Source organism: Trachymyrmex cornetzi, unplaced genomic scaffold (assembly GCF_001594075.2).
Source record: "Trachymyrmex cornetzi isolate Tcor2-1 unplaced genomic scaffold, Tcor1.1 scaffold90, whole genome shotgun sequence".
Taxonomy (NCBI): domain Eukaryota; kingdom Metazoa; phylum Arthropoda; class Insecta; order Hymenoptera; family Formicidae; genus Trachymyrmex; species Trachymyrmex cornetzi.
This window is the reverse complement of record NW_017300245.1, coordinates 125,706-149,320: the sequence shown is the minus strand read 5'-3', so window position 1 is coordinate 149,320 and position 23,615 is coordinate 125,706. Positions and strand designations below refer to the sequence as shown.

Below are 23,615 nucleotides of genomic sequence, written 5' to 3'. Positions count from 1 at the left end.
AGTTACTTTCACTTTCGCAATCTTTTTTTTAGATACGAACCGTCATTACATATTATATTTTTAATTATATTTTTATTAATAGTTTTAACGAATAATACGATATATTCAGAAAATTTTTATAAACTGTTTTTACACATAACGATGTCAACGTAATTAGCAATTATACTAATTCGTTCTTTCTTTTTTATTATATTAATGCATTTTTTCGTTTGTCAAATAGCCTTGTACAATTCCAAAATATGGTTATAACTATATATTTTTACAAATATATAAATACTTTTTCTAATGCATTTATGTCCAGTAAGATTGTTATATGGTGTTTGTATATAATGTGTAATTGATATGGATACTTTCAAAATATACATAATATCGTTTATATTTGCGATAAACGCTAAAGAAATGTAAAAAAATACATGTGATATGACAAACAGGTATAAAGCAGATATAATTAACGAATAGTAAACTAATTCTTTGCAATAAATTTGCACGTGGAAGTATCACGGTATATTAAGTAAACAATAACTATAATAGTTACAATTTGTGAAAAATGATGTAAATTCGTACAAGCTGTGTAAACTATATTAATGAAAAAAAATCTCTTCTATTAGAATCTATTATCGCATCTCTGATGGAAAAATTTTTACGAGAAAAACTACATATATTGAGGCAAAATCGTAGAAATTTTTAGTTTTTCATAGATATTCATAGATGGATGTGTAGAGTAGTCATTTGTTTGAAAAGCCAAGAAATCCTCCGTCCTCAGACAACATCACTTTATGTCCCATTACAAATATCTATGAAAAACTAAGAATTTCTAAAATAAATAAACCTTATTTTACGTTTCATTACAAATATCTACGAAAAATTAAGAATTTCTAAGATCTTGTCTCAATCTATGTAGTTTTTCTGTACTTTTTCGTAAGAATTTTTTTCCGCCAGAGATATTAAAATTAAATCCTTTGATTTTGTTATTATCGGAAGAAAAAAAGATGCAAATGTAGTGCATTTAAGTACATAAAACATATATTATTATATATATTTTTCACAGATTCCATTTTTCAGTTTATATAGTACATGTGACTAAGTGCCAACACTAAAAAATTGTTCGAAAGAATTTTATTATACACAAATCTTTGTTTCTCCGAATTTTGCTATTTCTAAAATTTTACTTTCATTCTATATCACTTGCGGACAAGATGTGTCCGACCGAATTACTCGCGAATTATTTTAATATCGGCGAGTATAATTATGATAGTTGCGAAAGTGTCAACTTTCCTTCTTTTATGTATTTTACATACGATAAAAGTTATAGGAATGAAAAGAGTTGCTCCAGAAAAAGAAAGTGAAGGAATGTATATGTGTTAAGCACAGGGAACGGAAGTAAGTATACTTACCTGTAACATCTATTACTTTCCTAATCATTACTGTTATAATAACGATTTGGTAATTTTTTTATAATTGTAATAAAACATGTCTCAGGATTGGAAAGTCATTCGTTATTGAAAAATTTAACTAGCATTCATAACTAATCGTTATACTTTTTAGTCGTTACTCTTAAAGATTAACGTTACATCGTTACTCGTTACAAATTACTTTTTTTAGTACCCGGGAAAAAATGTTTCAGATATAATTATATATAATTAAAAAATTGACATTTTTTATATACAATTATATATAAAATATATCCATATATATAACATTTTTTATGAATAAGTAAACGCGTGATGATGCAAGTTACTTTTCAAAGTGACTTTCCCAACTTTAGCGCATTCTTAGTGTTTACTTAGTTATCATTATAGCCATAAAAAATTGCAACGTCATCATCAAATTGTATTATAAAAAAGGATAGAAAAAGTAACGGAAATAGTAACTCTTCCATTCCCTGGTTAAGCATAGCTTTTTCGCTAGTTTTTCTTGTAAATCGCACAGAAATGCAATTTTTCATATGATCGAAATGTTTCCTGGTAGAGACTGATTTTCATATATACTTTTGATTAAAGAAATCCCATTTCTAAGGCAGTATAGAGGGCTTGAGTGTCTGAGTGACTATTTATCCTCCAAAAGGGAAAGTTGTGTGCCCGCGCTGCTGTTTCCTCGTCAGAATCGTCTCCTATTACCACATACGTACATCTACGGCCAAATCGGGCAACCACTCTACCGAAACAACTCTCCTTTCCTAAAACAAAAACGTAACTTATGCTATGGAAAAAATAATGGAAGAATGACCAAAATCTCGCTTTGTGATCAAATGATATACAGGATATTTTAAACTTTTTGGCACATCGCTTGTGGGCAGATAGACCAATTACTCGCTTATCTAACAATCTTTAAAAATTAATATCTCATTAACTATTGCAAAAATTACAAAACGATAGAGAATTTTTCGACTCACTTTAGTCCGCCTCTACCTGTTTACAAGTAATGTGTCACAGTTTGGGGGGGACATCCTGTATAATTATATTTTTAGATAATTATATTTAATTATTTCTTTATATTTGATAATTACCGATTTTGGAGGCCGAGTATATATTCTCTATAGGAAATATTCCGCCGATGCCAAATAGTAAAACTTTGGAGAGTGCGGGTACCAGCTGCGTAGTCGTTACTAGGATATTGATGCAATGGCTTCTCTTATTGATAATGTTCAGACACTTTACTGCCGACGTTAACCAGTTATCGGTCAACATTTCAATCTCGGAACGCAATTGTAGCCACTGTTCGCGTTTGGCTGTCCCCAAGAGACCACCCACGTTATTCCGATAATTACAATAGATTTCCTTGATTTTACGATAGCGGAACGCTAGCTTTCTCATCCAATCGACGCCTCCTCGCACACCGGATGCCAGGCATATCCCATTGTTCGCAGACGCGCACTGGAAACCGTCGGTCGCGAAATTGTAGGATGACAGATCCTGTCCGTTATCATCCGACGAAACATCATCTATATGCACTTGATCACAGTCCTGCGAAAGAAAAAATAATACGCTGAATTTTTTGCAAATTTAAATTTGTATGTGAAAATACGAATCAGTATATATACATGTAGTTGTATTACAAAGCATATGGTTTAAATATGGCTCATTTAAGCTTTGATGTTTTTTTTACTCTCGAACTAAAATATTCAAAAGTTCATTGTGTCTCTCTACCTGAAATCTAACCGTTATACTATACAAATAGTCACATAAGTTTGCAGATGTTAGTTCTTAAAGAACACATGGTCAACTTATGGAAGTTTCCTTCTCGGAAAAGTTTCCATCTAGGAAATGAATCATATCAGAATATTTAAATCAAATATCTCAAGTATTATTTGCAAATTTATAAATGATAATAAGTAACATTCTGTATAGTGTTTTCTAGAAAGTATTTTCTAGAAAGTATTTTTTCAGGAAATAAAATAATTATATATTCATTAAGATTAAATGTTATTTAAATTATTGTATAAAATGTTAGTTAAGTACTTGTATGTAGGATAGTTATAAATATCTTTTTTATATCTTTGAATCTATAAAAATTATTTAAATATTTTACTTCTGCGGTAATCATCCCGTTAAAAATTTATACATGCTAGGAAATTTTTATCACCTCGACGTCATTGAAGAAAAAGTGCGTATCCGCTAAATTGAATATCATCTCCTCCATCCTGAACCCCACTTGAGCTAGAAGGTTTGCATCTTTACGGTATTTAGTGGCGAATTGTCCGGTTAGCAGGGAATGAAACACGACTATGGTTTCGTCGAGGTCCCAAATAAATATACGCTCGGGGCCGGCTTCCGTCGTATCCGCGGAACCGATACTGTTTCCGCTTCCGCTCTGTCTCCTTCCGCGCCTGCATGGCTTCGTCGTTGCCACTATAAAAGTGATCATATAAATTTTTTTACAAATATTTCTTTTCCTTTATATACGTATATATCCTTTCTTTGAAATATTCTTTCAAAAATTATATGTATATTATCCCTTTGATAGTGTATATATATATAATATATATATATAAAGATTATATACAATATATATTACCTTCAATGTTTGTGGTTTCCCGTGCAGTCAGATCGCTTGCATCGTGCGTCGTTGCGTCCAACGTGAGCGACTTAGTCGAATCTTTTTACACATATAAAATAACGTTAATTGCGACTATTTGATAAAGGAATATTAAACGTGCAGATAATTTTTGTTTGAATGTAAAATTTTTTATCTACGTTAGTTGTTTATGAGAATCAAAATATTAAAGTTTCAGAATATCAACGCAATGTATTTAAACTGCATAGTTTTCAAAATTAAACTTGAACCACTATCCAATTAAACGACTTGAATGTAAAAGTTTTATTTTGTATCACTGTCTTTCCAATAATTTAGATAGCTGTTATAATTAGTTTACTTTTCTTTTATAAGAAATTTCATTTACATCTTGTAAGAAATAAGCAAGCGCAATGTAACATTTAAAAGATTACCAGCGAAGTTGATGTTTCCGATATTGAATGAAGTAGGCGGCGCATGATAACCGGGCACAGGATAATATCCGGAATACTGGAGCGGTACCCTGTCGTTTCCGTACAAACTACTGCTGTAAGCGCTATAGTCTAATTTCTGCGGAAGAAGAGGAAGTAAAATCATTCGCAAAATTTGGGAAAAAAATCAAGGTTGAAAATGGAACAAGAAATCGAACGAATCGTGTTCGTTCTCACCTGGGAAGCCGATGATATATTTTGCGCCATATTCGGGAAGGTCGTTGTCCCGCTATTGTAACTGGCATAGGACGGATACTGCGTCATCGAGCTTGACGATGTATAAGAGCTTAAGTATGAGCTTTGTAAGCTCGATGCGTTTTTCGAAGCTGTCGTTGATCCGTAAGGTGGCGAGTTATATAGGCTACGAAAAAGAAAAAGCCATGATTTTAAAACTAACTGTTTTGGATAATAAAGATCTATTTATGTGCAAATCAAATTGATTTTACACATGTAATACGTAAATGCAGCTCGACGATTATACGAGACTATAATCTGATCTTTTAAAAAGAATTATCAAAAGATACAATATGATAGTATTTTACACAGCAAGTATATCTTCTGTATTTTATCATTTTATTTAAAATATATAACTCCAGCAAATTAAAAAACTTTTCATCACAATCATTTTTCAAAATAAAATTAATCTCATTAGATATTTAATCACTGAACTGTATGTTTAGCGGGCAACAATTAATGTTTAAATACCTGTTATAATATTGGTTGGCGCCATATAGGGATCCGTAATCTGCTTTTTCCATCGAATCTGGATACTCCTGCTCCTTTTCCTCGGCATTCTCATCAATATACAGTTCACCACCAGGTACGCTATCATTTTCGGGACAGTCTTGCACCTCGTTCTTAACTTCGGTCTCTTGTATAAAAATGATAAAATATTTTGTTTAAATTCTGAATCCTTTGAGTTTAAGTATATACTTATTTCTGATTTAACTTTATAATTTTTCATGACTGAGAAAGACAAGTCCAATGCAGATCAATTTCAATCTCGAGTTAATTTACTTGTTAGAACTAAAAGAAGATAAAAAGTAAGTTAAAACGAGATTAATGTCAATCTACATTGGTAGAAATCGACATTAGTTAAATTTGAAATGTTTCTTTGGTTATTTTTTGTTAAACTAAATGTATATACAACCATATGGGCATTAGGATATATATAGTTCTTTTTGTATTTTCACAACATTGATAATTGTAGTAAATGTAAAAATAGCAAAATGCAAAGCGGTTAAGGTATGATTAACGAGATAAGCGTACCGGCAAACGAATTGGATATTAATGAAAAAATCAAATTTATTTAAGTTTTTACTTATAAATATATTGTATGTAAAAAGGGAAGAATAAAATCTCCCACACAATTGTTTAACTTTGAATCTATATAGCAATGCATCTATTCTACGCCAATGTATAGCTGCATGTTGTATCTACCATTGTTTGCGGCGCGAGGATGCTGTACCGAGGCTTCTGTCGAGGAAGACACGTTGCCAGCATTGTCTAAAACCCCTGCTGGTTTTGTCGGATCATTGTCTTCGGTTAACATATCACTCTATCTGTAATAATAATTATCGATTTGTCTCTCTATATCGAGAACGCGATAAAAGAATAAATAAACGTTAGGTGACCAAAAAGTAAAATTGTATCGCGCTCATAACTCAAAAATTATCGGTGTCGATCTTTATTGGAAAGATACGAGATAATTAGAGACAGAAGAGGGGGAGAGAGAGAGAGAGAGAGAGGAGAGAGAATCCATAAATAAAAACGTAAAACACGCGTTTTAATAATATACCAATAAAAAATATATATCTCTACGTAAGAGGGTGAAGACTGAAGAACGAGCTAAAGAAACAAGATATTACAATTTATAAATAATAAAAATAAGACTTTAATATCAAGATTAAAATAGTACATTTTGACACTAAGTCTTCATCAGCTAATAAAATAAGTGATTAATTAATAAGACACATAAAAAAGGTGTTAATCGCAGCATTAAATCGCGTAAATAAATAGGGTCTTCCAAAAAGTCATTTAAAAAAATCATGCACACAAATCTAAGCAAATTAAAAATCAGAAATAATAAATTATAAAATTTGACATAAAATAATCAAAGATGAAAAGATGAGTTTGGTGTTCATGCAGTTAAAAGGTTAAAATTATATTGATTTATCGTTCGATAGCGAGCAATGTTAAATTAAGTCATGTGGTAAACATTAATATTAATTGTCTATATGTTACATTCGTCTACGAGGAGTCTCAATTATGTTTCAACTCTCAATAATGACTGATAGTAATCAATGCCATTTCTCATCTCTCGAAAATAACTGTTATTTTAATAGATGAAAACACACTAATTAATATCAGAATAGTGATCACATAGAAATCAAATTAATATCAAACGTGATCAATAGAAAATAAAACTAGTTTCTATATATATAAACTTACATGTGATGAGTCAAAGGAAGAACAAACTATATGTGTCTTTTTTAAAAATCAGTAAACATATAGATTCACATCGGCGCAATAAAGCGAGGAAAGATGTTAAGGTAACAAACTATGTTCGTATATATTGTTTAGCGTTGTATTTTGACACCAAAGTTCATCAAGAATGTTAAATATTATTAAGCACCTTTATACCTTTGTTGGTAAAACGTTGCGGTTAATACCCAGACAAAAAGTGTCTAAAATCGGATAAGATAAGATGTTTTTTGCATCTAAAGAACGACTTAAAGACGCCTTACGTCACAATTTTAAATTTTGTATTATTTGGATACTTTTTTCATGATGCTTAATTATATTGTTTTATTAATTGAGCATTTATTTTATTAGCTGATGAAGACTTGGTGTAGTCGAAACGTACTATTTTGATCTTTTGATATATATTAAAAATCCTTATTATTTATTAATTTTAATATCTATATGGATATATGTATGTATGTATGTATGTATACATATATATGACTATTTTTTTATTCCAACAATTTGTAATTTAATGGTACATGCGGAGTTATTATAAATTTATACCCTAATAAGCAGCTAAATCCAAGGCATTAACGACTCTGCGTCGAACGATAATGCATTAACGCAATCTCGCAGGTGAAGAAAGATCGCACCTGTAAGATCGCGAGGCTGCTCGTTCGCGTGAGAACTCGATTATTGTCTGCCAATTGCGTGTCGAAGAGGTGGAGTGACTGGCTGGGTAGGCGTACACCATGAGGCACCGAAACCAACCAATGAAACCTCCTCGATGCTTTGCATTATGTATTCTTTATGTTGCCAAGTCACTATCTATATCTGCACTCCGCCCTTATGCGTGCGCGTACATATGTCTTGTACATATTTCGTATGATGATATGAAAGACACCTTCAAGAGTTCCTTGAGATGTGACCACTCTTGTCCTACTTGTCCTACATACATTTCTATATGCAATCTCTTTTCAAATAATAGTACAATTTGACTTTCCAGCTGATAACTAATTTAAGTGTCTTGATAACAGAGTCTTTATAAATACGATTGCTTTTGAAGCTCATCAAAGACTATATAATTAACATTCTGAATGAAATTGAATCATCGTTAAAAAAGTGTAGCGTAAATATAACTGACTGCAGAATTCAGCTCTTTAATTCATCGTCTTAGCTTTGGAAAATTTTCATTTTATTGATGGCGAACGATTTTTATAAGTTTATACATATATACGCGTGTATCATGCAGATACTGGAGTAAAGTATCGTCATGAGGAGATCGAATCCTGAATTTGATGAATAAATTAGGATTTTCTAGCACATTTCATGCAAAAAGATTTAAATGATTCAATTCTCCAGATTGATCGAATATTATCACGCCGAATACAGAGACATAAATTTGTTGCCAACAACTCTATATAGCGTCGCAGTTCATCTCACTGCACCGAGTTGCATATCTTAATGTACAGCGAAGCGAAAGATGAAAGGCACTTTGCTTATCTAAACAAAAGCCTGTGCCGAAGTGTTTATCACGGGTGAGTTGCTTAGCTTGCTGTCTGACTGGCTGTCTGTCTGTCAACCGTCAGGGAAAACGAAATGCAGCGAAACAAGGGGAATGCCGCTGTTTAGTGCTTACCCGCAGGTCTCTTCTCTCGTCCATCTAATGGTTTGGTTCACGTTGGAGAGAAAGAGAAAGAGGGGAAGAGAGAAAGAAAAAGAGAGAAGGAAAAGCCTAAGGATGGCTACACAAGAGAAGTTTATCGAGACAAAAGCTTTTTGTCCGAACCTACCTACCTGCATCAAAGAATATATAAAATAGATGCTTTTGAAAATAATGTTTTTAATCATCTTCTTTTCGTAGCAGTGAAATTTATTATTTCTTGAGAAAATTTATTATTATGAGTTTTAATACTTATTTTTTCATGAAACTGTTATCCTATTTAACAAAATATCATTTTTCTGAGATTTTTTTCATAATAGCTGGATTAGTTTCATAATAATACTATATTGCTCATATAGAATGTTAATTATTAAATGTCACATAACGTCTAAGATTTTTTTTTATTAAAATCTTGTTGATCTAACGAATAAATAACCTTTAATTAATATATTTTATTTTTTTAATTTCAACATGAGTAAACTGTAAATGAATATCAAGATATTAATTAATATAGATATTCTATAACGCTGAGTATAATTCAAGACGTTATGAATAATAATTTTTTGAAATCATATTTTACATTTATTTAAAAAAAGAAACTAAATATATAAAACTCATTTGTCAAAGCAATGTAGATGTAATACGGATATATGAGCAAAAGCCGGATTACAGTTGCTAAAACATAATCATATTTCAAATAAAATAAAATAGATGTTTCGACCAAACAATTAGGTCATTATCAATATTGTTACTTGTTCCGGTAAATATAAAAATAGTTACATGCTAATGGTTATACATTTGCAGGTTGAACGATTTATATTCTAACTATAATTATATACAATTAAACTAATTACATAAAATAAAGTGACAAAACGCAATTTAATGTACGAACCTGTATGTCCCTCTATTCTTATAAATGTCAGTCGGTGTAGTAAAATAAGTACGTAATTGAAAGAGCGGTCGAAACAAGCGACGGAACAACATTGATAATGATCTAATTGTTTCGTCGAAACGTCTATTTTATTTTATTTGAAATATAATTATGTTTTAGCAATATACCCTTGTGTTACATTTACATTGTTTTTATTTTAAACTTTGTAGTCTTTCACTGTAAAGTCACTCACAAAAAAGTAAATATTAGAACTTCACTTCTATGCACGTAATTTATTTGTGCACACTGTTTGGTAAATTGTTGCGAATATAGTTCGATAAAACTATTGGAAACCTACACTACAAGTTTTTTGGAGAGAGACCATATTGTTTAATACTACGCAATGGCCAATTAAAATACATTACTGCTCTAACGAGCCGAATGAGATGCATAAGTTACGCATGCTCAATTGATAATGACGTTTCATGTGTGTGTGCGAACATCCGCGAGCAGCAATTCTCGGCTCTTTCTTCCTCTCTTTTTCTCGTTTATTTAGTAATTTTAGGAAAAACGTGCATGTACAGAATATTCGTGTGCTCTTATCAGGACAATTTAAATTTCTGACATAATTAACATGTGTGAAAAGGATAGGTAATTATCTCTTCTTATAGAATGTTCCTCCGAAAATAGATAATTAGTAAAATGTTAATGAAACACTCTGTGCATAAAAGAGAAACAGCGCATTAATAAATTCTAAAATGTTATAGATTTTATAATGATTATAATTATCTTTTAAAGTTAATAACGCGTAACGCAAAATTAATGCAATAATTTTAGTAATTTTCAAATACACTGAATTATGATACGAAAGATGACATGTTTAAATTTTATTTAAATAAATAAACTTTGTGTAGAAATAGATAATGAGTTTTATAACGTTGATATTTTGTTAACAATTGATAATGCCATCTAAAATTTGTAAAAGATACAAATATACTAATCATATTTTCAACTTATTCCGATCATCCATACGATATTTTTTTCATGCGTGTCGACAAAACATAAATTACGTACTCCAACTTATATATACTTTTCTTCTATAATTTTCTTTCAAATTTCTTTTTTATACTTTTCTTTGAAATTTGTATGAGATTTCTACGTATTTCTATCTTTGGCACCAGACTTTATTAATTTTTAAAAAGGTCCATTCCCGCGCGGCGTTGTCATAAAAACAAGATCGCTGCTTGTCAGGGCATGCGACATGATCTGACATAACGACAAATCCTGACTTGATATACGTACATTAATTGTCTGAAGGAGTATTCCGCCAGGAGCATTGAAAAAAAGAGAAATCCTCGCGATAAATCTAATCAAGCAACATCGATCAGAACCTTACGTTCCGTCGCTGGCTCCAGAGTCGAAACAGAGTTTGCTCCGGCAAACGTGTTCAAGGATGCCGTCGACGATTGCCTCTTGACAACAGCATCGTTATCCCGGGGATACGTTAACGCGCGCGTATATCTAATACGTGCGTATGCGCGTAAACACGTCGTATCGGAATCCACGCATTTACTCGTTATTTTTTTTTTTCGCCCGAATTCACTTTCCTCGCATCTTCCAGGACCACGGAAACATCATGCTGTGCGTGTTCAACCACCACCCTGCGTTACGCGTGCGTTACGTTTTGCGCACCGCCCGGCACACACACACACATACACACGCACACACATATATATGTATATATGTATATATAATATACACAGTAGAGACACCGTCGAATACGCGATACGTCGTCGAAACGATGAAATCCACGTCGTTTCGGTCGGAGAGCCTCCGTCCGAGTCGCGGACGGATCTTTCGCAGGATCACCCCGCTCCGCCCGTTCGCGCAAGGGATGCAGATTGCAGAGTCAGATGTCCTGCACCCGGACAGAATCACCGGGCGCCACGCTCGCGAGATTGCGAGGGAGACTCGCTCGCGCGCCTTCAATTTTCCCGGTACGACTTTTTTTTTCTATCGGGAAACGCTTTCCCGGCGAAGATCACTTCACGATCGGCTCTCGCTATACCATCGTTTCCCGGCGCGTTGCATTGAGATGTATCGGCGGGTCCTCGCGCCGTGTGTGTGCGATACGTTGCAGGCGGCCTGTGCTGAGCAGTTCTGAGCATGCGAAATGTCGCCTGCCACCCCCGCCCGGTGGTCACGTGGTCACCCGTTCGTTCGGCTCCTCTTCGTCGCACCTTTCCACTATAGCCTTCCTTCTTTCTCTCATTCTTGCCCTCTTCGTCTCGTCCGATCTCTCTTTGTTCCACGCTCTCGCTTGCGATGTTCCATCGTCCTTTAACCTCTGGCTTTCTCTATTATCCTTATCATTCTCTCTTTCCGTTTTTTTCTTTCTTTTTCAAAATGCTTATATATACATATTGTTATATGCATGAATTATGCGTTTACCAATAAAATAATTCCTTCTACAGGATGAGAAATTATATTTTCTTCTCTTAATTATCAATCATTTTATTATGCGTTTCCTTTTCTTCTTTATATTATTTATCTGTTATATTTATTTCTAAAAATTATTTGTACGCAATAATAGTAAATAATACATATTTATTTGTTTAAGACCGCAATAAATCGCAATTCTCTCTTGCGCATTCCCTTTTTCCTTCTTTGTCTCATTCATTCTTCATCTCGTTCTCACCAGTGCAGCGCGACGGGCGCATACAGGTCGCTCGTTAATTAGAGCGAGAGGATATAACGAGTCGCGCGTGTGATGGCGCGAGAGATAAGGAAAGAGAATGAGACGACAATGACGATGCGTGAGAAGGATAGAGACAAAAAGAGACGAGAGAGAGAAAGAGAGAAATTCTGATTGTGATCGAGTTAACAAGTGGAGGAAGAGAGGCATCTACCCCCTATATTCGAATAATTGTCACCTCTTGTCACCGTTCATTTGTATCTACAAATCGTTCGGTAATAAATGCCCCTCTCTGACGGGACAAGTTTTCAGAGAAGACACCGATTAAAAGAATCTATGGGCGATCTTGATAAGAATCGTAGGGCGCATGTTTTAGGAACTCATGAATTAATGAAAAGAATAAAAAAGAGCATTGCTCGCGAGTTTTCATATTTTAATCGTTGCAATATACAGTTTACACATAAAATATCGTTTGATATTAAATTAAACGATCGCGCTAAATACATTATAGATCTTATTCTGTTCATAAAAAATTAGCATTAAATAAAAAGGCGCGAATACAACAGTTTAATGATATTTTTGTAACTTTATGAACTTTTCTTGTGTGAGATAATTTTCGAATTAATAATTGACCTTTTGTTTTAAGAGTGAGAAAGAAAGAAAGAAAGAGAGAGAGAGAAAGTTGCGACAATCCCACCTTTTTTTTACGAGGAGACAGAGAATTCTTGACGGGAGGTCCACCTCCACGGTCCACGCCACCGGCAGTACGTCATACTACAGTGGGTTCCTGGAAGGCGAGAATGTCCCTGCGTCCTTTTTTCTCGCTTTATCGATTACGGCGCGATAAAGGCGTCGCGAGATGTCTGCTTCCTCTGTCACTGCGTGACAAAACAAATTAGGACCTTTATCGTGAGTAAAATTATAGAAGGCAGAGAACGGTCGTTCACGAATATTATTAGAATATAGCTTTCTGCAACCTTTAAAATTAAGGAACTCGTGCGTCTCGCAGATGGATTGAGGGGAGAAACTGACAGAAACTAATCTTCAATTATGAATTAGTTTAAAATTATTTAAAATTCTCTTTTTTCTATCGTTAATATTACACTCATATTTCTTACAAAACTTTAACTATACTACATATATTATTTTTATCTATATATATTTTTTATTCTTATTCAATATGTATTAAAGAACAATTGATTATTCTGTTGAAAGAGTTGAAACATGAAAAGAGATAAGAGAAGTTTTTTTAGAGAGAATTTTTTTAAATCAATATTTTTTGATTAAAGATTAAAAACTTGAAATTTTGTAGTAAATGTATTTTTATTAATTGTTTAATTATTTGTTTCATATAAGACGCTATATCTTTTCGGAATAAACTTCATGCTGTAGACTTTTAAACTTGAAACCTCTTTGCGGCTAATGTAACTGTAACAGCGAGGGTGAGTCTGCATTTTTCAAGAACGATGACGAAAATGAGGAACAACATGGACGGCAATATAATTTTCTACATCCTGTACCAACATCCATTGTGCGTTTTCCACCAGCTTGATGGACTCTCAAATTTCGTTAAAAGTCTCGCTAACGTTACCATAAAAGCATCTCAAGAAACCTGCCCGTTTAAGCGCTTCACTCACGAACGTTTTGTAATTGTTTCAGAGTATCATTTCATAGAGTAGACATAAGAGAGAGAGAGAGAGAGAGAGAGAGAGAGAGAGAGAGAGAGAGAGAGAGAGAAAGCTTCTGTGTATTTGCAAATATATTTGATATATTTAATTAATATATTTAATTGTAGAATATGCATATATCATAAATATATCTCATTTAACACAATCCTTTTTTATTAATTATTTTATTATAATTTCCGGAAAAATTATACCCTGCTAATATTATCCTCGATAATAAATTCATGTTCGTGAAATAATAACGAGCATTCGCGAGATATATGGTGATCAACATCTTAATCAGAGCTTTTGTGACGAATGACAAAAGAGAATAATACTTTTATACAATAGCTAGTAAACATGGGGGTAGGGTAAGCTAATTCAGTCCCTAGTTTTTGTATTTTCGCGCACACAAGAATCTCTTCGTGTGTTTATAAGAGAGGTCATCTCATTTATCTCTTTATTAAATATTTGTTAGATTTACCGCGCAATTTATATTCACATTTGTTTCACGTAAGAGCATGATATCCTACAAACTAGAAGATTTTGTTAATCCAAGTTAGAAAATGATATCCAATATAATTTTTACGCGTAACGTTTTACATTTGGCTTAAACGTATGTAAAAGACAAACATTTAGCTCAAATTAACTAAAAACATTAAAATACTGTTTGTATATCCGATGCTATTGTAGTATCTTTTTTTAAACATGCATGTAACTCGACTACGCTCTTTTCGAAATTTTAACGGTTTAAAAAAGCATCCGCTGAACACGAAACTGTACGTGTTACGAATCTACCATCTTCTATACTATCAGCTTCTTATAAAAGAATCAAATTTTCAGTATCCTCTCGAAGGAGGTTGTGACTCTAGTATTGTCGTATTTCTCAGGACAAATGCGATATACCGCTTTATTCGTGAAAGAAATATCGATTCGACGGATGTTTCGCAAGAGTCACTCGAGGTAAAGGCGATGGATAATATAAAGAAAGACGTGCACTGGAAGTAGACATGGCGTGTGGTGGGTTGGCCACGACCGTACAGTTAGTGAAGAAATGGCGGAATGTTACGGTATCTTTATGATATGATGAAATAAGAGCTTCACAAATTGCGAGAGAAAGAGCAAGAGAGAAAAGAGAGAGAGAGAAAGAAAATTCGGTCCAGTCTTTCCAGGTATGCGGGCGGCTTGTATTGTTCTTCAATATATTAATGGTACACATATGTATACGACCACCCAGGTGCTTGGGTACAAACGCTTTAGTATATATATATATATATATATATATATAATACAAGTAAAAATTATAACGTTACTGCTGCATATATTGTATATACATATATTTATATATATGCAGCAGTAACGTTATAATTTTTACTTGTAGGATGCGGTTTTTTTCCAAGACTGCTATCTAAATTTTTATTTATTTAATGAATTTTTTTCTCGCTCAATTTCATCTATATTCATTTGAACAACATTTTTAATTTTAAAAAAATTCAGAATTAAAAAAAAACTGTTACTCACTTTCTCTACAAACGATAGTCGAAAAAATTAACTATCGTTGTTTATATATAAATCGATATTGTCTTAAAAGGAGGAAAAAAAGAGGTTCTGTCTTAATTTCTGTCGAAATTGATTTCGATATTTAAAAAAATCATCATTCTTAAGTATTTTATTTTTTTGTTATTGTTTCAATATTATAAAAGATATAACGATGAATGTTTACTGTCTAGAATTTATATCAAAGTTTTCATATAATATAATAAGTTCACAATCAATACTTCAAATACCTAGATACTTTCGCGAGAATTATATATGAATCATCGTGTCAACAAAAGATCGCAAAGAGTTAATGGATATAAGTATTGACGAACCGACGAACATCTGAAGAAGATTGATGTGATGATATAAATATGTTAATGTAAATATAATCTCGATAGATTTTAGAAGCCAACGCGTATTTTTTCCGCAATAAGAATACACGACGCGTACTTGAAGTACGCGATATACGTATACATATATATTATGCAAAAGTGAATGACACTTGCAAAGATCCTGCAAATGAGTTTTGGGCCAAAGATAAATGAAGATAAGTAAGAGAAATATTCCCTCTCTCCCTCTCTCCCCCCCTCTCTCGCTCCCTCCCCCTGCCTCTCTGCGTTTTGTCATTGTGTGTGATGTGGAAGATATAGATGTACGCGCGTATATGCGACGAAGATATTAGTGTGAGTAGGTATGTGCGTTCTCCCTTCGTTATATAGGGTGTTCTATCATTTCGATTCAGTTTCAGGTATCGAAAACAAAAGCATATTACGTATCGATCGCCATTGTTTACGATCTATCGAAAAAAAAACACGAACTTTACTAGTAAGATTGAAAAAAATTCTATTTTTCAAGGGACAATCCAAAAATAATTATCTTATTCGTATTTTTTGTTAACAAGTTTAGTAACAGAGAAATGTGGAAATTAATTACATAATGAGACAGAATGTTGCGTTGTTTAGTTGCGTTGATAGTTCTTGGAGAGAGATGTTTGGATATTGGACGACAACACGCACACGCACTTGCGAATTTAAATAATTAATTCGTTTTATGTTTGTCACTCGGTTTCCATATCTTTTCTTTTGCTAAGGACACTCCACACTCTACGTGTTTATGTGTGTATGTGTATGCAACGCAGGCGCAGGCAGCTGTCACCTTACACCCATGGAGGAGGCATGGGGCTGCGGCGGCCATTCTCAACTTATCTCTAGGATCTTTGTAAACATGTCGTGAAATCCGAGTATTTAGGCAGTGGCGTAGATCGCGGGGTGGAAAGAATCTATCGGGCAGTCACAGCGAGAAATTAAAATCGAGCGTTCGTCTGTAGCTCCAGTGTAATTTCTGGCGAATACAAATTTTAAATGCTTTCAGACGCGCGAAAATCACCTCCACGCTTGTTGCAGCGGCAATAAGGAATTTCTCGCGATCGCGAGAAACGTCTATTTTTTTCTTTTTCATTTTCTATATTTTCGCAACGCAGAATTACATTCGTCGTATATTATGTCTGAATTATATTATGCTTTCTATGACCGATTAAGATTTTCGCTGAATGTGACACATCGTCACATGCTGCGTACTCGTGGTTTCTCTGACAACTAGGATCGCAGTAACAATGTCAGTAAATGCAACGCACATCTTTCATTTGTTCCGTGCTAATAAAACAAAAAAAAGATGGGTTATTATTATAGGATAACGTCTGTGCATGGATATTTGTTGTGTCCTAATACTTATAATGATTCTAGTTTGTATTATCTAATTTATCATTCAAGATATACGCCTAACTATATGTTATAATCGAGGTTATAATCGTTCGAGAACTATAGAAAACTAATAAAAAATTATATCTACCAACTTTAAAATTGTCAATTACTTAAAAATAAGATAAAAAATAGTAATTGCAAATATTTTTCGTAGTGGAAAATATTTTCTATTGGAAAAATATTGGATTATATATAGTAAAAAAAAATTATTAAAACACGAATAGAATACAAAATATTGCCATAGATTCGAACGGTTTTCAAATTATTTCCAATTGTTAGTTTTCTAATTTTTTTTACTAATTCAATATTTTTCCATAAGAGATATATGAGATAAATATAAACAATATATTTGTTATTTTCATTTAATTTCGTAGATTTAATGCTTATTTATAATATGTATATAGAAAAGTAAAAAGACGTAAACAGTTAGCATCTGACGAAATCTTTATTAACAAATAATTTATTTTATGTAGGTGAAAAGTTTCGTAAGAGTATAATAAATTTTACTTGATTATATTTTCTTTTCGGCACCCTGTATATATATATATTCGAAGGTTTCCCGGCGAATTGGTATTCCGATCGATCAAGTTTTAATACATCGGCAAATATCGGCCAGCAACGTCTCTTTTTAGGTAGCTCTTATTTTATCTTCTTCATATATATATATACATATACTTCATTCGCGTTCGATTCCTCGAAAATAAATTAAAATTAGATAAAAAGAGAATACAATTATTACGTTAAAATTAAATATTTATAATTAATTTTTTAATTTCAGGAAATTTTGTTAATCTACCAGAGACAAATTTTAATCATTTATATCGCATTCATTCCCTCATTATTTTTTTGTCATTTTTCAGCTAATAATAATGATACAAGTTCCGATTTGATACACGTTCCACGATAAATGAATAATTAATTATTTTTTATTTACGTTAAGATTGATAGCGTAATATTAATGCGTATATTAACGATTTAATAAGAATACGTGCAGTTACGTGACATTTGGAGGCTATTGTAGAGATTCTGAGCGTCAAGACTCGCCAGACAAGAACCACAGCAACGTGAAACATAATACAAGTTGCACCAGCCAGTCCTAAGCTCAGCCATGCGAAGCAGGCAGCCAGCGGCTAAGGAACGCGACGTACGAATCAGATTACATCTTGCGTTGGCTGTTTATCTTTATTCTTCACCTTACATCGTCTCGATTCACCTCATTTCGCTTCAGTGACCAACCCTTCGATCAGCTTATAACAACGCTTGGATGCACGATTACGATGAACAGAGATATCTTGAGAAAGAATTTTCGGATAACTTTCTATAGAATGTTTAAAAAGCACGCAACACGAGAGATAAATAAGTGAGAATTTCTAGCAACTAAAAGTATTAAAATTCATTTTTACGAGTATGGAAAATTTGGTTTTCTCTTTGTTATTAACAATTGTCAGTACACTGTACATTTTTTTAGAAAACAGCAAATAAAGAAGACAATATTATAATGAAGATATATTTATTACATATTGTAAGACAATCATTAATCTTATAGATGTTAATACATTAGAAATTTGAATAGAAAAGAAGCACAATACATTATCCTAGACATTAATTAATCGCCTGAAAGTTTCAATGATTAAACAATTATTTTTTTCTTTTTATTTCAAGTTGCTTATAAATTTTAAAAAACGTGTATTTTTAACGTTGGAAATTGATTAATTTATCAAGTAATTTTGATTACAAAACGATAAGTTAATATAATCTAGCAATATTTTTTTCTTATTATACTATTTTGTTTATTAAATATAGCTAAAAAAAGTTATAATTAATATTAAAGTTATAATTATAATATTATTCGGTATCAGCACTGGAGGCTTGTAAAAAAACTGGAGCTTGAGAGCCCTGTGCAACTTGTATCAATTGTGGTTGAGTCTGAATTGGAGCAGTTTGTATTATAATCGGTTGATTACTTCCACCTTGCACTTGCATGCGAATCATCTGCAACTGCTGGGGAGTCAATTGAATCTAAAAGAGAAAAAGATCGAAAGTGACACACAATTAAACAAGTAAATGGATGATTTTATAAAGAAATTTTTTATATTTACAGGTATTTGTTGAATTTCGCCGCTAGGAGTGACAATCTGTTGTACGATTTGTATTCCTCCACCCTGTGTGGTAGATGTCTGTTGTTGTTGTTGCAGTTGAATAATTTGTTGATTTGATGATTGCTGTGGACTTTGAACCGTAACCGTTTGAGCCGTAGTGGTGTTGGTGCTCTCCTAAAATTGATGAAATTTAACGATTTATTACGTACATAGATTCTTTTTCTTTAATCAGTTAAAAAATAATATACCTGTTCTACTGGACTGCCGATATTTATAGTCTGAATTTGCCCGCTAGAAGGTTGAACAATTTGTATAGGTTGCGTGGTAGTGCCACTATTCTGCACACCTTGATTCGCCGAAGCTTGCTGCTGTGCCAATTGGAAGTAATAATGCACTTGATCCGAGTTCATAGATGTACGTACAGTGGCCTCGTTCTGTGCCTTACTTTGTTTTATTTCATCCCTGGGTACTATATCTATAAGAAAATCAAATTGATCATATTTTGTAACCGCCATTGCAATATCGTTTCGTTGAAGAGTTCGTCTTTTATTATCTTCTGTGTGCACCCAAGCTCTGAGAGTCAGTTCATGTATAAAGATTTCTGCTGCTTTGGCAAAAAGCATAGGTGCTTCTGCACTTATCATTTTTACATCTCCATCTAGCTTCATGATTTTTTTTATCCTTGCCAATGGTAAAGATTGTGTTTTAAGATCCATCTATATAATAAGAATATTTATTTAAATACTGAAAAAGTAAATTTTTTTTTATCAGATTGGTCTTACTAACAGTTGTGATGTTTTTTATCTCTTCCATAACTTTTGGCCAGAAATGAGTCAATGCTTGTTGAGCCTCAGAACTGCCCGGTGATGCAATCTGTAAGTCACCATTTGAGTCGCCTTCCACTTCGCTGTCTTGATTTCTATTAATATAGAAAATATTCTTATTATCTTATTGTAAAAACAAAAATCTTTTGTTTTATTCCCTATTTATTTATTATAAATATTATTATTAAATTTATAAAAACTTTTATTATAGATATCAATTTAGTATCCCAATCAACATTATATATATATATATATATATATATATGCTAAGAACTAGTTTTAATGACAGAAGGTAGGGGTCAAACTGTAAAAAGCAGCAGGTATAGTCATAAATTAGCAATTAATTATAAACCAATGCAGCTGAATAAAATTTATTTCTGAGTTTTTCTGAAAGTATCTGGAAAAATGTGTTGTTAGTAAATTATAAGTTCCAAATTTATGATAATTGATTTTATTAAATGTAATAATTAAACACCCTGTACAAATATGAAATTCAATTATATATTGTATGTATCTAATGTTAATACTATAATTATAAATAAATGTTATAAATTTTTATGATAAAAAAAATTAAGAAATATTAATCAAATAATATACTAAAGCTAAAAGCCTCAATAAAGGTTTCATAGAATATAAAGGACGCTCAACACAAAATCTTTAAAATATTTATACATATTAAATATTTTTGCAATCAAATGTACGACTTATTCCTGTTATTCTACGATATAAAAACTTCTCACTGCAATAAATATGTAAAAAAATACAGTAAACTGTATATGAAATACTTTGATAAACCATTTGAAAAATAAAATAGGTCTGTTTGCGTTGCATGAAATCCCCAAATATTTTTACACTTAAAATGAGATAAATACATATTTTGCCTTAAAAAGAGAGAAAGCGAAAATGTCGAGTGCCAAAAGTGCAAGTAACGTGAACAGACCTATTTATTCCATAGATGCGGAAAATCCTCCCTTTTACATACATTATTTACAATTTTACAGTGTATCAAGAATGCAATAATACATAACCTAAAAACCATAGAAGTTCGTTTACTTACGTATTTACGAAAAACACAGACATTTTCGTAATGATTTATTAATTGCATAAAAGTCAGAGATCTTTTTAAAAATACGAACACTATTTTATTATTGTAGACTAAGCAGCCATGGCTCTATAAATTATAATTTTCAGTGAAAGCAATATTTTTCAAGTGACAGAAGCAACGATTACGATTGGTTGAGTTTCTACCATATACTATCGCTCTCTCGATGTTAGAATGTAACTAAAATCCCAAAAGTCTGCATTACCGATAGATGTTAAATTGTGAAAAGGGAAATTGAAATGAGCGCAATATTTTCTTCATTTATTAAACTTTAATCAATTAATATGATACAATCAGCTATTTAAGATAAATTACATTTTTTTTTAATACAAAAATTTCAATCATGCATTGTCTTATAACTGCAGATTTTTTGAAAAACAAAATTTAATACTTCTTTAGCAGTGTGTGTGTCAGAATTGTTTATCCTTATTATACTGCCAAATTCCCTGATATAGTGATCTAATTCCTTGTCATTTGATAGCTCTTTTGTTGCCATATATTTATTAGTAATTTGTGATAATTTTAATAAATCAGAACTGAAAGCTTCATCTAGGTCGAACAGCTCTAAAGCAGGTGGCGGTAATTCTTGAAAGCTTGGAGGAAATACCTGTAATTATTCGAGAGAGAGTTTATATAAAGTGCATAATCATAAAATAGAATATAAATTCATGAAACAGATATAGAAATTAAATATTATGCTCACTGAAGCTTGCGTGGGAGGTAGAGGTGCTTCAAAATGAGGTGGAATCAAAGTAAGTGGTTCATGTTTTACTCCTAAAGCCTCATACGCTTTTATGCAGGCTGGTACCATATTTAAATTTATAGAATAAAAATGATTTTTAAATAATTTAGTGTATTCACGAGGTATGTCAATATTATCTAAATCTGACGTGCAAACTTTTGGATTGTCAGCCTGTTGTGTTATATCTGGTACAAAGTTGTATTCCCAAAACTGTATATAAAGATACAGTTTGTCAATTCTTTTTTGTAAAGAAAAGGTTAAAAAATCTTAATATTTGTGCTATATTTATTTGTACTATTTATACATTTAGTAAAAAGTGTACTATCTATAATAAATAACTTACTTCTATATCATCTGTATGAAGATCTTCCTTTTCTGTAACATTTACTTCAAAAAAATCAAAAATCATTTCCCGTAATGTATCATTATTCTCTTTTTCTATGTAAGTATCTGTCAACATTCTAGATGAACCTAATACAACGAGCTTGCCATTACTGTTTTTTACACAATGATATGCGCAGATTGGCCTATTCATTGGAATAGCGATTGATCCACTGGATAAAGCAACAACAGATGGTTGCACCACATTTAATGTTGCACCATAAGGATACAAAAATTTCATACCACTAAAATAATTATTTATTAATAATTGAAATTACCACAAGAAAAATATTTTAAGGTTATCTTACATGTACTCGTCATGATTTTTCAGAAATATAGATTTATTTGATAAGCCTTGAGAGATTAGAGATTCTTTAGGATGCATTGTTTGACTATAACTCATGCGAGCTACACTATCTGCAAATATAAATATTAAAATATGAATTTTTATTTATTTATTTATTTAGAGGAGAGAGAGAGAGAGAGAGAGGGGGGGGAGAGAATTATTTTATCTAAATATTTTATATACCATTATTCACCATTATACCAAATTCCTCCAGCAAAAAATTAATGTTTGTATTGGATTTATTTTCACCACCCTCTCCAAGCGTGACAAGAATATTGCCACCAGAATTTAAAAAAGTTCTGATAGAATTCATTTCAAGTTCGGTAAATTTACTTAATGGTCCTGGTAAAACGAGAATTTTGGCGTTTGTCAATGATTCTTGCGATATTACTTCATTGTTCCTGAAATACATTCACTGGACATAAGTTTTCAACTTAATAAGAATATTGATTAATACAATTAATAAATAATGTTGATGATTATTCAATACAAATTTTGACTTACTCGATAAATTTCCACTTTCCTTTTAATTTTCGTTGAAGTATTTTAAATTCTTCATTCAATTTTCTTTCATTTTTTGATATATCAAAAATAATAATGTTTTCATTACTATCATTCCCACTAAAGATTGCGCTCATTCTTGGATTATTGTTGTTGTAAATTAGTTTAAGCGATTCTTCATGTACAGCAACTCATCACGTTAGTCGACGATTATCGAAACTGATCAAACGTTGTCAAACGTCAATGTCAACATCAAAATATTGCATTGCGTCGTTACTATGACAACCACATCGAAAGGTGCAATTTCACGCAGCGTCAAAACCACGGAGTAATCAAAGAATAGTGAGAAGAAGAATGGAAGGCTTCGGGGTGAGTGATCCCGATTGATCACGGCTCGATTGGACATCACCAATCACAACGACCGGTGCTTAGGAGCTTTGTAGTCTCAAGCGCTGTGAGT

At 32.2% G+C, this 23,615-nt stretch overlaps 3 protein-coding genes across 6 annotated transcripts; all 3 read right to left on the bottom strand.

The window, feature by feature from the left end:
- Positions 1 to 1,717: 1,717 nt before the first annotated feature.
- Positions 1,718 to 11,648, bottom strand: eya (eya transcriptional coactivator and phosphatase 2). Of its 4 annotated transcripts, XM_018520349.1 has the most exons (10): positions 11,571 to 11,627; positions 10,899 to 11,163; positions 5,943 to 6,064; positions 5,208 to 5,373; positions 4,680 to 4,863; positions 4,446 to 4,581; positions 4,015 to 4,095; positions 3,583 to 3,848; positions 2,507 to 2,963; positions 1,718 to 2,176 (listed from the first exon to the last, which is right to left on the bottom strand). In XM_018520349.1, exons 3-10 carry the CDS (start codon positions 6,052 to 6,054, stop codon positions 1,995 to 1,997), a joined length of 1,584 nt encoding a protein of 527 aa, XP_018375851.1. In that variant the 5' UTR covers positions 6,055 to 6,064; positions 10,899 to 11,163; positions 11,571 to 11,627; the 3' UTR covers positions 1,718 to 1,994. The 4 variants fall into 4 exon arrangements, with proteins under 4 accessions (XP_018375851.1, XP_018375852.1, XP_018375848.1 ...); XM_018520350.1 differs by lacking the exon at positions 10,899 to 11,163 and having other exon boundaries at positions 11,571 to 11,648; XM_018520346.1 differs by lacking the exon at positions 11,571 to 11,627 and having other exon boundaries at positions 10,805 to 11,292.
- Positions 11,649 to 18,952: 7,304 nt separating this feature from the next.
- On the bottom strand, positions 18,953 to 21,322 carry Nf-YC (nuclear factor Y-box C). Its single transcript, XM_018520367.1, has 5 exons — positions 21,141 to 21,322; positions 20,046 to 20,178; positions 19,508 to 19,975; positions 19,260 to 19,433; positions 18,953 to 19,179 (listed from the first exon to the last, which is right to left on the bottom strand). The coding sequence occupies exons 1-5, from the start codon at positions 21,161 to 21,163 to the stop codon at positions 19,006 to 19,008; spliced, it is 972 nt and encodes a 323-aa protein (XP_018375869.1). The 5' UTR covers positions 21,164 to 21,322; the 3' UTR covers positions 18,953 to 19,005.
- Positions 21,323 to 21,522: 200 nt separating this feature from the next.
- IFT52 (intraflagellar transport 52) lies at positions 21,523 to 23,464 on the bottom strand. Its single transcript, XM_018520368.1, has 6 exons — positions 23,159 to 23,464; positions 22,838 to 23,055; positions 22,617 to 22,725; positions 22,271 to 22,553; positions 21,889 to 22,137; positions 21,523 to 21,792 (listed from the first exon to the last, which is right to left on the bottom strand). The coding sequence occupies exons 1-6, from the start codon at positions 23,290 to 23,292 to the stop codon at positions 21,523 to 21,525; spliced, it is 1,263 nt and encodes a 420-aa protein (XP_018375870.1). The 5' UTR covers positions 23,293 to 23,464.
- Between the last annotated feature and the right edge of the window lie 151 nt (positions 23,465 to 23,615).